General features: G+C 37.3%; 1 protein-coding gene across 1 annotated transcript in view; it reads left to right on the forward strand.

The window, feature by feature from the left end:
* The window catches only part of CCDC169 (coiled-coil domain containing 169), a 30,849-nt gene extending 20,084 nt beyond the window's left edge, over window positions 1–10,765 (forward strand). The window contains 4 exon segments of the mRNA XM_058835510.1: window positions 3,739–3,837; window positions 4,034–4,086; window positions 7,404–7,481; window positions 10,663–10,765. Of these exon segments, the coding sequence (XP_058691493.1) occupies window positions 3,739–3,837; window positions 4,034–4,086; window positions 7,404–7,481; window positions 10,663–10,765 (333 nt within the window).
* The last annotated feature ends 4,296 nt before the right edge of the window (window positions 10,766–15,061 follow it).

Consider the following 15,061-nt stretch of genomic DNA (forward strand, 5'->3'; position numbering starts at 1 on the left):
TTCATTGAAACAATATCTTAAATATTTACTTTTCTACGTGTAGATGTCTACCTATTTGCTAGGTCTTTTAATTTCGACTATAGGCAGTTACAGGTCTTATTACTACAGTCAGTTGAATAAAGAGATTTGTATCTAGATTTATTTGGTTGGCATCTTCAGTGGAATAATTGCGTAAGCAAAGAGTCTTGAAGATGTTTCAGTGCACAGTAGCCCATTACTGCTCCAGAAGGACGTGTCTTATGTAATCCATGTATGATATTTGCCACATGTGAACATCTTGGACTCTAGAACAGCTCAGGTGGAACTGAGTTGAGCTCCTTAGCTGCTTAGCTGAATGTATAACTGCACATCATTGATTGTCTTCACTGTGACTCTTAGCAGGAATTCAGTTCACATTTGGACACTCAAATGCAGATACACACACCTCAGACTGAATCTCATCCTTCCAGTCAAATATACATATAAATATAATATTTGGAAGGATGAATTTGGATATAATATTATTAGACTACTGACGGAAATTGTATCATATGTTAGACTAGTAAAGACTAAAAACCAAGTGCTAATAATGATAAGGCAGAAAACTCAATGAATAATTAACATATTTTATCAGAAAATAGCAGATAAAAGGGTCACAGTGCTATTTTGATTTTTAAAATCTACAAGAACATTGCAGAAAAGACAGTCAAAAAATCTGTCAGATCTAGTGATCACAAATTCATTCACTTTAAACTAAACATGTATATATTTCCTAAGTTTTAAATAAAGGCAGAAACAATAAAATGCAGGAGAAAGGAAAAAATAGCTAATGTCAGTAAGTGCTTGGAAGAAGAAATGACAATAATGAAATCCTAAGGAAAACTCAAAGAGATGGGTACATTTAAAATGAGGGAAATGGGTAATCCATATGTCAGGATTCTGAAAGAACTGGCTTGTCACATCACTGATCTGATAGCAAGTAGTTCTAATAAACATGTGCACATTATGTGCACTGGAGAAAAGCACCTTTTTAAAGTTTTAAGATGAAGAGAGGAATAGTTGTTGCAAAATGAAATTGAAATATGGATATATTAAAAGGGGCTCACGGTGGGCAAACCTGTTGACATTCTGTGATAAAACAATACATTTGTTGTCACTATAAATACAGTAATCTCGTTCACTGTGACCTCTGATAAAGATATCATGTCGCATGGGAAGTGACTGATTAATTTGGAGAAAATGAAAATGAGTAGATTTGTTAAAGGAGTAAAGAGCTGGCAAATGGAACATGATAGCAGTGATTAGTGAAGGAGTCTGCTGGGAGAGTACAAGCAGAGGTCTTCCAGGACCAGGTTTATGATGAATCTTAATATTTAATGCATGACCTTGATACACAAAGTAGAATTAGATTGTGATATCTCTCTCCTGAAACCAATTATATAATATAATTGGGATCTGGATGTGGTTTAGAAAAAGAAAGACAGTGAAGGCTAGATTATTAAAGAGGTGAGTAAAATTTAATAGTGTATACCAAAGGATTTAGAAAATAGTAAAGAAATTATGTTTCGAATTGAAAACCAATACAACTGCAGACGAGTATCTGGTTATTCTAGCTGGTGCCTTGTTGACTGTGAGCCATCATTGTGCAGCTGTGCAAAAGGAAAATACAATCCTAAAATTTATGTAAGTAAAGAAATAGAATCAATGATATTGTTCAAGGCAGTGAGATGGCTTTTGGAGTACTGCATACTGTAGGCCAGTTCTGTTCTCCAGCCATAAGAAGATTGAGCTCCAGCCTGGTGTACAAAGAGGTTACTGAGGTGATTCAATGAAAGGACAGCTTCTGTGTGAAAGGTAATTTTTGCAAGTTCAGCATAATCATCCTAGTAAAATGAATGTGGAAAAGAGATGCTCATGTCTTCAGTCTATACATGCAGGGGACAAACACCAGGGAGGAAGAACAGTTATTTACAACACATTCAAGCACAAGAACAAACAGCTGTAAACTGACCTTGAATAATAATAGAATTATAGAATGTTTTGGGTTGGAAGAGACCTTAAAGACCATTTAGTTCCAGTCCCCCTGCCATGGGCAGGGACACCTTACACTAGATTGTCTTGCTCAGAGTCCCATCCAGCCCTGAAGACCTCCAGGGATGTGGCATACACAACTTCTCTGGGCAACCTGTATCTGTGCCTCACCATTCTTACAGTAAAAAATTTATTCCTAATATCTAATCTAAACTTATTCTCTTTCAGTTAAAAGCCATTACCCCTTGTCCTGTCACTACATACCTTTGTAAGAAATCCCTCTCTGGCTCTCTTGTAGGCCCTCTTCAGGTACTGGAAGGTGCCATAAGGTCTCCCCAGAGCCTTCTCTTTTCCAGGCTGAACAACCCGAACTGTCTCAGCCGGTCTTCAGAGGAGAGGTGCTCCAGCCCTGTGATTTTTGTGGTCCTTCTCTGGTCCTTCTCTGCTGCAACAGGTCCAGATCCTTATCTTGGGAGCCCCAGAGCTGGATGTAGTAATCCAGGTGGGGTGTCAAAAGAGCAGAGCAGAGGTGGGCAAACACTTCCCTCAGCCTGCTGACCACACTTCTGATGCAGCCCAGGACACAGTTGGCTTTCTGGATTACAAGCCACATTGCCAGATCATGCCAAGATTTTCATCTGCCAACATCCCTGAGTCCTCCTTCTAAAGACCACTCTCAATCTATTCTGTGGAAAGGATACACATTCTCTCTAGACTTCCTGTTATCACTAACATACCTATAGAAGCTTTTCTTGTTGCCCTTGACATCCCTGGCCGTGTTTGATTCTGTCAGGGCTGTAGCTTTCCTAAACTGATCCCTGACTGTTCAAACAAGCCTAGTATTCCTCCCAGAATACCAATCTATGTTTCTACCCTCTCTTACCCACTCTAGGCTTCTTTCTTATGTTTTAATTTGTTCAGGAGCTACTTGTTCATCCACACAGGCCTCCTGACATGTCTGCCCAAATTCCTCTTTGTTGTAATGAAGTGTTCCTGAACTTGGAGGGTGAAACTATGTTAGAGACTTGTATAATAATGTATCTACTGGATGGAATAGATCAAATTATGAATGGGATTATGAAAATCAGTTTCCTTTGTTAGAAGTAGAGGAGCACCTGCTTGGGTATGTGTTTTACTTCCGTTGCACAGCAAGCAAAGATTTGGCCAGTGCCAGCAACCACAAATGGACCCTACTGCTGTTACTCATTCCAATTGCAGACATAGTAGATGGCTGCACACCTAAGACAGTCTCTCCACAAAGTACTGCTTCCAAACTGGTGTGAGTTACCTTTGATGTCCCATGTGGCTCTTCAACCAGTTCAGCAGCTCTCTCAGCAAGTGTTTTGAAAATGGATGTGCTCATAAGATGTGCAATCTTCCTACCAAAAAAGAGCCACAAGGGGGAATTTTGGTCAGAGCAAAGGAGCAATTCTGACTGGTCACCACAAGATGACTTTGTTAAAATGCCAGGGAGCAGCAGTGTGGAAAACTGTACTTGTATCATTTTAACACAGTGGAAATGTGTAATGCATAGCTGATAATTGTAGCATATGCTTAATTGCTTTTGTCTCTGCAGTGTGCCAGCCAGAAGCATGAAAACAAAAGATGCACAGGAAACAAAGAGAATGACAAACATCATAAGGCTTGAAGAAGAGGGACTATGGTGATGACATCTTTATAGAGAATGGAAATAGTTTAAAAACACTGTTTTATTTACCATAACCACAGGGTTCCTTGAAGAGGGTTCTTAAACAGCTGGAAGAAGAGAAGGAAAGTCTCCAGAATCAACTAAAAGACTATGAACTTAGGCTGGAACAAGAAGCAAAGGTTTGTAATCACTCTATCCCTCTAGACTGTAAAAGCTGTTATGTTGTGTGACAGACACTGTGTGGAACACGCAGTAGAATAGTTTCACAAAATGTGTGTCACTCAAGAAAGTCTCTGCTGTATATATGAATTTTCTGTATGATTCAGCTTTTAAAATTTGTGCTTAATGATAGCCCATATATCGTTTTAACTGTAGGCTTACCACAAAGTTAATGATGAGCGGCGCATGTACCTCTCAGAGATCTTACAGGTAAGAAACCCGTGTGACTCAGTAACTTTTAACGCTTTCTTAATATAACAACAACACATGTTAATGCCATTAGATCAGGGTGTTCTATCATTTCTATTGTATACCGAATATCTTACAAAAGCTGCTTTTTAAAAATTTAAAACCCATAAATTGAAAGATTGTACAATTTATTTTAAATACTTTCTTTTTGCTTTTGTCTCCATTGGAGTTTGTGTTCCCTAGCATAGTAAAGTGCCCATAACTGGGAAAACTGAAGCAATTTTCTGATGCTTGGCCATCCATTAGTCACAAGAGTGCTATGCAGTTGAACAGAACAGAAGCAAATTATCAGCAGTAGTGAAACCCACATTAAGTAGTAATTGCTTCTTTTCATATTTCTCCTTTTTTTCTTTTAAAGACAAGCTATCTGACCAGTTCAGAATGAAATACAACACATATTTCCGTTAACTTCATAAAAGAGGGATAAGACACCTTGTTTTGGTGAAATCACAGGTTAAAATTTATTGCTGCAAATGATGTAATACATGGAATTTTATCCTACAAACTGGAGAAACCTGTAAAGGAATCCGTAAAGATTTACAGTACTTCTTATTCTAGAAAAGCTCTAAATTCCTAAATAATGTAAAAGTAATAGCTTAGTGTGATATTCAAGAATTGCTGCCACTGAGTCCCTTTAATAGCTAACTGGGGTAAAAGCCTGTAATTAGCAATGTTGCCATGTGTTTGCACAGTGGGCAACTGATTCTCTTACATGGTTCATTGCTACTTTGGGAAATCTAAAAGAATTGCTTAAATGAACTTTCCAGCATGAAACCAAGAAAAAGCCTGGGAAATGCTCATGATAACTGTTAATATCTTTACATTAGCAGTGAAACTGAGAACTTCTGGAGGAAGAAAGAAAATAAAAGCAGATTTTATTACTGAACATGCTAGCGAGAGAAGTGCCTATGTTCAGCTCCCTGTAAAAACACTTAAATATTTGTAAAACACCATTTGAAGTGAGGTATATGCACTGGCATGTTGCATAGTGAGGCATTGGGGTCTAGGATTTTGCCATCAACACTCAAGGTTAGTGCATTATACTTTCAGCAATTACTTATTTACTCTCATGATTTCAGTATCATATGAGAGGAAAATAATATTCAGATTAATATTCGTATCTTTAGTTCTCTAAAAGTCAATAAGCCATTCTAAAGTAGGTGTAGAGGAATCATCTGTAATCTCTGAAGAAAGAATCATGTGTAAGGTGCAAAGTATCACATCTGTTTTAGGTCAAGATGAAATTAATTTCCCCAGGGACTTTGCTGTCCCTCCTCCTGATCTCTAAGCAGAGCCTAAGTGAGTAGCTTACATTAAACATCTACCTTGTACATTGCTGATCTGAGCAGGGCAGTCACCCCCATGTGTCAGCTACTGTGTGCAGTTTTGAGCACCTCAGTCCAAGAAGGGCATCAAACTACTTGAGTGTGTTCCAGGGAGGGTGAACAGTGTGGTGTGGCCTCAAGGGCAAGTTTTATGACGAGCAGCTGAGGTCACTTGGTTGGTTCAGCTGGGATGAGAGAAGGCTGAGGGGTAACCACATTGCTGAGCAGTGACCACACCCCACACTACACCTTCCTCCTGCAGGGCAGAGAAGGGGAAGCTGCTGATCTCCTCTCCGTGGTGACCAGTGATAGGACATAGGGAAAGGGAATGAAGCTGCATCAGGGGAAGTGCAGATTGAACATTAGGAAAAGGGTCTTCGATGAAAGGGTGGTCAATCACTGGATCATAATCTTCAGAGAATTGGTCATAGCACCAAACCTGTCAGACTTCAAAGAGCAGCTGGATGACACTAATTTTAGATAGTCCTGCAAGGATCAGGAGGTTGGAATTGATGATCTGTAAGAGTTCCTTCCAACTTGAGATATTCTGTAATTTTGTGGTTTACTGTTGATTTCAGAAGGATCAGTGGTTTATCTGTTCCCTTCAGGTCTTCTTCTGCCATGACTTTGATTTGACTTTTATATTATTTTAAAATCTGCATATCTCTTTTAACAGTTCACTTTAGCAATAGAGGCAGAAGTAGACGTACATTAAGTAAAGACTTTCAACTGTATTAAAATATCAATGTTCTAGAGTCTGCACACTAATATTGGCTGCTGTTAAGCTAGAAGGATTTACCCATAGGTTAAAAATTTCCATACTTTGAACAGTAAATATACCACAGGGTATTGCTATCCTGTGACTACAATGTATCGAAGTGACACCCTCTCACTTACAGAGGATGGATGTAGTGTTCTTTTAAGCCTTTGTTTTTTCTCATTATGTTTGTAATTTTTTAATAGCTGACAGTGAGAAAAAAAATCATAGAATAAAAGTGTTTTTCTGGTAGGTATTAAAAAATACCAGGTGTTTTAGGTTTTTCCTGCTTTGTTTTGGATCCCTCCTGGAGCCTGTGGCAGAAACAGAGGACAAAGATGCTTCTGAGCAGCCATTTTTTTTATTTACTTTTTTATTACTGAGTGCTTATATGCTTTACTTTTATATTCTGAGTGCTTTTGATGTTTGTCTTGTCTGGTCCATAAGGATGTAGTCAGTTTTAAATGATAGTTTTAAAATAAATTAAAAATTAAATAAATATTAAATAAAATTAAATATTAAATAAATAAAAAATTTCACAGTCTTGAGAACTCATGCTAGAGGCACCAATGGCTTCTGGTGTATTCTTGTTTGCTTTTTTTGTTTTGTTTTTAATTGTCAAAGCATTGGGTTGGGATTGGTGTTCACAGATCTTAAAGACACTCTGATGGTGTTCAGAAATCAATGTGAGAGCCAAGCAAAGAAGAACTATAGTGGTTCTTTAAAAGGACATTCTTTCAGGCCACCTTTTTTCCACAAATCGTTGCTAGCATAGTGGAATCTGACTTGTGACTGGGATTTCTTTGCAGAAAAGGCCCAGGGTTGTAGAACGCTACAGCTGGAAAGCTGCTTGTACAACAATGGCTAATTTTAGTTGGGATAGGCCTGGAGTAAACTGTACCAGCAAAAAGAATGGTATGGATAATAATCGTACATACCAGTACTCTATATTTATATAAATTACAAAAACAATGAAGGCAACCTTGGCATTGCTCTTGCCTCATATGTCACAGAATCACATCTACTCAGATATGATAAGGTGATAAATTATACAAGCCATCATCTTTAATACTGGAGTTCCTCGAGTACAAAAATTTCTTGCCTTTGACAAAGCAGATCTGTGCAAATCTTATTTACTTCTGTAACTGTGATTGTGGTTAGGATTTAACTTGTTTTATAAAAATTTGGCTATTGCAACCTCAGCTAAACTTAAAATTATTGAAAGGCAACAAAAAGATGCTGTGACTGGCAAAGGAGAAAAATGGATACTCAGGTAAATTTCCTTCATATTCCCTGTTTTCTGGTTTATTATTTTTTGCTAAGTACTATGTTTTGAACATTGCAGCTTTCTGTTCATGATAAATATTGCAGCATAATCCCACTGACATTACTTAACATAATTTTTATATTGCTTTTCAATCAGTTTTATTTAATGCAAATGTTGAAAATACATATGTTTAAATCATTGTTCAACAGACTTCTGTTTAGTTATATGGGTTAGACATATAAATTTGAAAACTGTCCACCTGCTCTGAGATATATAGAAATAAAATTAATTTCTGATTGTAATACTCATGGATAAGCTTGAAATTGGAGATTTATTTTTTAACAGAACTGAATAAGTTAAGAATATAAAGTGTGAGGACTATAGGGAGTATATATCAAAAGTTTTTTGGACCCAGTCATGTGCCTCCAGTGAGAGGTGCCTAAAAAAGTGTGGAAGTAAGCAGATATAATACTTAATTTTGAAACTCTCCCAAATACTTTATATTTGGAGACTTCCTAAGCTAGTATGGTTTCTATGTATTTAGCATCTCACAGTCCACTTACCTATATTATTAAAATGTGCATATTGGGATCATCTAAGAATGTAATGAGTAAATTATAAACATGATATTGTGTAGACATATTTGCTTACTGGCCTTTCCTTTCATTCTGTGTAAGCACAGGATCATAGGATTTCATAAGCTGGAACAGTGAATCTTAATGTTCCAGGAGAGGGTATGAGTAGAATATGAATTAATGCAGTACAATATGAATTCATTTCTATAACTGAAGTTTCTCAATACATAAGAAGCACTGTGTGAGTTTGAAGTGCCCCATATGCCGCTGTATCACTTCTGATCCCGGTGATATTTAACACAGTTCATATGGAGAAGGTCAGAAAGCTAGAACCAGGAGCATTCACTGCCTCTGCAGTGAGATTAAATATCATCAGCCAGCTACAGAGGTTTGCTGAGGGTTAGCACTGATCTGTGATTATGGTGGGTTTTTTTAACAGTCTATTGTAGTATACCATTACTTACACTGAAATTATATGACAATGTCTTTCTGTATTTTTCTTTATATCAAACAAAAGAAAATTAAGTGTAAAAGAAAATGAAGTATCCTGTAACTACTGGTATCAGAAGATGTGTGGAATAACAAAATATATATCCCCTTTCAATCCAGTGTCCCTAAGAGGATTTATTTTACTTTTCAATGTTCTTTAAACACATCCTTTAAAATGTCCTTAGTATAAAAAGCACCTAGTTTTCAAATGATTGGCTTTTATAACCAGTGACTTAGAACCTTCAGGACAAACTTTGATATTTGCTGGCAACATGAATGTAAGAATGGAGATTTGGCATAGTTAGTATTTTAAGAAAATATTAGAATATAAGTATGCATCCCATAAACATCACAAGGTCACTACAGCTATTTTTGTATTATTCCTTTTAATTATGCTTTGATTTATAGCCTGGGGGTTGTTTGTTCAAGCTGACAATAATGAGAAATAATTTCAGTAAAATAAGAGAAGAAGTGCATGTTCTTGAGAATGATTTGAGAATTTTCTGTCTAGAGTTCTTGTCTCACCTCTGCTGCCCTTTTACAAAATATCTGCATTGGAATTCAAACCACTCTAAAAAACTGGTTAGTGCTTGTTTTAACTATAGCAACAGGTACAGAAAGCCCAACCTGTGTATTAAACCAACACTGAAAACATTTTTGGGTAATAGTTGTGAACACTAATTGTTGATGCATTCAGTTTCCTGGCCATCCCAAACAGAAGCAAGTTCAGCAGCTCCTTTTTGTGGTTATTACAGAACAAGAAGATAGGCTAGCTGACAGTTGGAAGGACATGGATGTCTTGATGGCTCATATCTCTGATGCAATTTGAGCAGCCAATTTATTGTCATTCTGACACTTGCTGTTGCACTGAGACTTTTGGTGGGGCTTATTAGCTCAGTTTCAACTCTGCATTGCTGCAGTTACCTGGCTTCTAAGTCTGTAAGTACAGCTGGTTTTGGATGGAAGAGGTTTTCTGCCTGCAGTATTCCACACAGGCATTTTCTGTCTGCTTTGTCCAGCTGTACAGTGATCTACAGTTTAATCAATTGGTTTTGAGTAATCAGCTGATTTGAATTTGAATAATTGATTGTCGAGTACACTGGGGTCTTGGATTGTGATCTTCCAGCTCTGAGTAGAAGTAGCTCCATATCTGTATGGGGACAGTTCTCCTTTCCAAGACCAAGACTGCTTGTAAGAACTGAAATCAGTGTGATTGATTTCAGTCAGATTGATGTGTCAATCCCAAGAAGACTAGTGAGCCCTAGGTTTGACTTCATTGGCTCTTTCCCCACAAATTTGAAACTTACACAGATACCATCATTGTAGCTTCTATCACATACCTGGGTATCACGACAAATGTAATGGTGTGATGTGGTGATATATTTTCCTTCAAAATGCCTTTGCTTGAGAAAGACACTGAAATTCTGTATATTGTTGTTAGAGTATGTAAAGTGCTGTCTTTCCTCTGCAGTAATGAACAGGAAGAGAAACAAAGGGATGTTGCAGAGGAACAGATAGGCAGACTTCTTGGTCAGGAGAATGACCCTTCCAGTTTGGGGAATCACCATTCTTTCCCTGGAGATTTTTCTACATTCCCACTGATTTCTTAGAAGATCAAGATGGAGCTCTAGCTGGTTTCATGTAGATGGTGTATGTATCCATGATAAGTACCACTTCAAAAGTCTGCTGGCAGCATCTCCTGCAGGCATTTATGGTGATCGTGGGCTCAAGAGCCTGTCTCTCCAGAGTGGAATACCTGCAGAGAGCTGTAACTACATCTACATGAAGTGTTTTCCCCTTTTCTGGTGGGAATTTTTTAACTGATGAAAATGTCTCTGTTGCCAGTTATCACTCTCCTAGTGCCAATATTTAGTATTCTGTTCATGTTCTTCAAATGACATCACTTAGGTAACAGGAATCATGAGATGAAGATTGAGTTTGCAGAATAATTAGATGCTCTGCTAACCTGCGAACCTAGAAATATACTTGTTTTTTTCATTTCTCAGGTTTATTAATTCACAGTAGTAATCAGATATGCAAATATAGAAAGCATGCACATTTTTAGCAGTAAAACTTAAAGGCAATTTGACATTTGCTGACTAACTTCACTCATTTTATTTCAGAGGAAGACACAGTGTTCCAGGAAACCCGAAGATGGTTTATCCTCAAAAATGATCAATTAAAATGACTGTAGGAGTGAACCAGCTTCCACAACTAAAGCATTGAATTAATATTAATGTCAAGAACTTCCAGTCATTTTTTAAAAAATTTAATTTGACCGAAAGTTTCTAAATTGAAAATGAAAGTATTTGTGTCTTATTGCAATGCCAGACACAGATTGGAATGTCTTCTTGGCTGCCTTAGTGTAAAGTGTTCCTCTGCCTAATGGAATTTCTCTTCTAGTTGCCATCTTTGTACTGGTGATCTCTGACCCTTTCCATTCCGCTTCATATCAGTGATTCTGAGTGTGAGGATGTTGGAAGTCTTAGAGAATATTTAATGTCTTTATACACTGTGTAGATCCTTGAACTATGCAGCCACGGAAAACAAACAAGCCTCTAGCATGTTTGACCTCTCAACCAAGGCAGGCTGATGTAACCTGAAGTATTGTCTAAATATAACTTTTTTAAAAAGCTTGATTGCCACAGATCCTGTGTTGACTACCACTTTCTGTCTGCATGGTTTGGAAGCAAAGCACCATTTCCAGCTGCTTTAATCACTAGTAATGGATAGAAATGACAAAAAATTGAACACTTTTAATTAAGGAATCTTCAAAGCCTATCTTGTGGAATGGTTGTTTCTTTTAAACACTATATATGAAAAAACACATATCCTGATATTAGTATGTTGCTCTTTGAAATTTGAACTCTCAGGTGAACCCTTGTATCCACAGTCTCAGGGTCATAAAAATCTCCGTCCTCTTCAGTGGCATTGATTCTTGTACTTTTAGGGTCCACAATAGTGCCAGTTCTAAAAGTCATCTCTTCAGTGAAAGTAGAACTCCTTTGTCTTTTTGTTCTTAAGCATGCAATTATTGATGTGGTTTTATTACCTACATTTTAATCATTAAATATGAAAAATTTTTTCAAGTGGCAATGGGAAAAATGTTTTGGTAATGAAGCCTCAGTCCTCTGGGTTACATCTTAAAAGCTCTTGGCAGAGCAAATGTGGTTGCTTGACTGCTCTTTATTATTTTAAGAACATTCCTAACTCTTTGCAATAAAGTTTTTTTGCCTCTTTTAAGAGCAGTTCTAGTAGTTCCTTATTACTGGCAGCATTAAAGTGACACTGTCATTAAAATCACAGTAAAAGAGAAACCAATAGTGTAATTCTAAAATGCAGAGAAGAAAGACCTGAAGCATGGTACAGCATATTCAGTATGGAAGTCCCATTTTTTTCTCCCACATAGTGTGAAATTCATTACAGATATTTGTCATGTTACCATGATGTACGTGCTATCATTCTTTCATAAGCAGGGTGGTTTGCCTGGCTGTTTTTTTCCTCACAGCGTAGCACAGCTGGTTAGGTTAGCACTCTTCTGTTTGTGTTTTTCACATGAAAAATTTCCAAATGTTCCTTGTGCTGCCATTTGTCATCGTGGTGAAGGAGAGGGGAAAAATCTCCATAATGGTTGTACTGGCATAAAATACAAGGGACATCTGCAGCATAAAGAAGATCCAGTTCTTGGATTAATGCAGCAAACATTTCCTACTGCTGTCTCTTAATCAAATGTTAGTGCACTCAAGTCTGGTCTGTGTAGCACCTCAGAGTAACTGGAAACACGGTGCAAATATGACAGAATATTTTTTTGCAACAGGAGACTTGGATGCTTTCCTCAAGGGTAGTCCTCACTGAGGACTTAAAAAGAGACTTTTTGAAGCCTTTAAAGAGACATTTATTGGTACAGAAATGACCTGGGAGAAGAGCAGACTATGTCTTATTTAGTCCCTGTTTCACCTTGCCAGGAACAATTTGATTTGATTCAGGATTTGAAATGCAGTACTAAGATAATTAATTGCTAAAACATGTGGCCTTTGACCATTCTAATTGTAAGTCCAGATGTAATCTTTTTTGAGAAAAGTGGTTATAGTTCTGTACTCATACTCTTTGAATTGCTTAGCATTTCATTTTCTTCCTGGTTTTCTGAAAATAAGGACAAACCTGATAATGAATTTGACTACTCCAATTCCTTTGCAACAACAAAAAGAGTTTTTGGTTTTAAAAGTGTAGTGTCTCTTTGGATCTAAATAAAACTTTTACACTTCTAGCTTTCCCAAAACAAGTAGGATTTTTTTTGTTTGATTTGCTGGGTTTGGGTGAATGAGTGTTTTGAAATTCCTGGACTTATCTTGTTTGGGCTTTTCTTACTGTTTTGTTGTCCTGTGAAATGCAGTTTTTTGACATTTTCAGCAATGAACAGTTAAATATTAATTAATATTATTAGGCTTTATATAATAACTTCTATATGAATATTTCACCACATTTAGGATTAATTAATCCTTCAAAGCATAGTATGCAGTATTATTTTAGGCCTAGAAGACAGAATCATGAGCTAGGTTTATTTAAAGTGATATGGGAGTGTAGTGATGTCTGGTTTTCCCCTGATTTCACAACAGAGTGATCTTTTGTAATTCTGACAACCATTTCAAGATAAAGTCTGCCTCCTCTTAAGTCTTTGTGCATCATACATGACACTGAAGGAATCTGAAAGCAAAAATGGGAAACTGAATTGCTGACAGTTGTGGTCAGTGATTGAATGGAGCTAAACATCAGAAGAAGACAGGATCAGAGGTGAAGGTTTGAGTCTGGCCAAACTTCTTCCTTCAGTGTAGAATGTACTTGGGAATCCAGATATACTGATTATAGTAGTGTGTAAGTGGCTTTAATTCACAGACTGGGAAATTTGATATCCTAACTTGGTACTTGAGACTATGCTTCCTTTACATGGTTATTCATGTAATTCCACTAATTTTAGATGAGTCATGATTTTGAGGTAACTAAGGCATTCTAAGTATTTAACCACAGTGTTTCTGGAAAATATAAACTTAAAATCTCAAATGCTGGTAAGCACACATTTCTTATTTCAAAAAATAAACTTTTCTTTTTTTTTTTTAAAGTCTCAGGATTATAGATGATATTGAGTCATGATATTTGTTTTTAATTAATCAGTGTAGCACCAGTGTACTGTTCTTTGATGGAATAAAATTAAAATGTTTATTGGACAGGCATTGACTGTGTGGCTGATTATTATGTAATTATGCAGCATAACCACAGGCTGCAGGGAACTGGAGTGATGAGTTTCCTCATGTTCAGGATGTCATTAATAATAAACAAGATATTTTGTTTCTTAAATACTTTGTTTAATGGGTTCTCTGTATTTCAACTGACTAGGTGGTACAGCTGACAGTTTCCCTGATTCCTATGATATTCCATCTCCACTGGTAAAGATGAAGTGCATAATTGAGCCTTAATACATTTCCAGTAGAGGAGGACGCTGTGCAGGCCTTTTTACAAATGTGATTGACACAGTAGCAAGCAAATAAATAAATTAATAAATAAGCAAGCGAACCTCTGTGTTATTAAGCTTCTACTGTTTTTGCCAGACTGGTGTCAAACATAAACTGTACTTTGAACTAACTCTAGTTGGAAGCAGATACAATGTGCATGGACTAAAATTAGAGCTAATTGCCACAGTTTTGTCTCTTTATACACAGGTGTCACACTAATGGCAGACAGCTCTAGTCTGGATAATGAGGCTTTTCAAAGGTGGCAGTGCCTTATTTACTTGGCAGATCAGTTTAACCCTCTCTTCCAAAAGTACAAACATTGGATTTAGTTCCTTAAGTTCCATCTTAGAATCCAGTTTTTTGGCACTTCTCTAATCTGTGCCATAAACTACCAACTAAGAACCACGTAGAGTTCAAATGACTCTTGTGTTACAGGAGTAGCATGCAGGTGGGACCAGGGGCAACATGTTCTGGGGGCAACTCAATGCACCACCCCACAGAAAGGGCTCTCACAGGCTCCATTTCTTGGCTGGTAAAGTTCCTGTGCTCTGGTTCCTATGTAATTTCTCACTCCTCCCTTTGTTGCCTGGGAGATGAATTCTGCTTCAGGAACCCATCTGTAATTTAGGGAGTTTCAGTATGTTTCTGGTGCTGATAAGTGACACAAAGATATATTCACCGGTGCTGGAGGGAAGCCAGCTGGTAAAACCACAATGAATCTAAGTAAGTCTTACCTAAATCAAATGGGTTTCTTTTTGTCTTACAATGAAGATGGATAATATTGGTGCTCTGTTGGTGCAGAAACAGCTGTGGCTGCTGCATCTGACTGAAGAGATTTACCGGTAAAGACTGACGTCAGGGTATTTCCTGATGAGCACAACCCAGTGTGACACAGCACTGTGGCACCAGTTGCTGTGCATGCCTTGTCACAGGGAAAAATGTCAGCTCTGAAAAGAGAAGGACTCTATGGGAGATCCAGGACAGACCTCACAACCACACCCTACAACAGGCGCTT

This window comes from Poecile atricapillus, chromosome 1 (assembly GCF_030490865.1).
Source record: "Poecile atricapillus isolate bPoeAtr1 chromosome 1, bPoeAtr1.hap1, whole genome shotgun sequence".
NCBI classification, from domain to species: Eukaryota; Metazoa; Chordata; class Aves; order Passeriformes; family Paridae; genus Poecile; species Poecile atricapillus.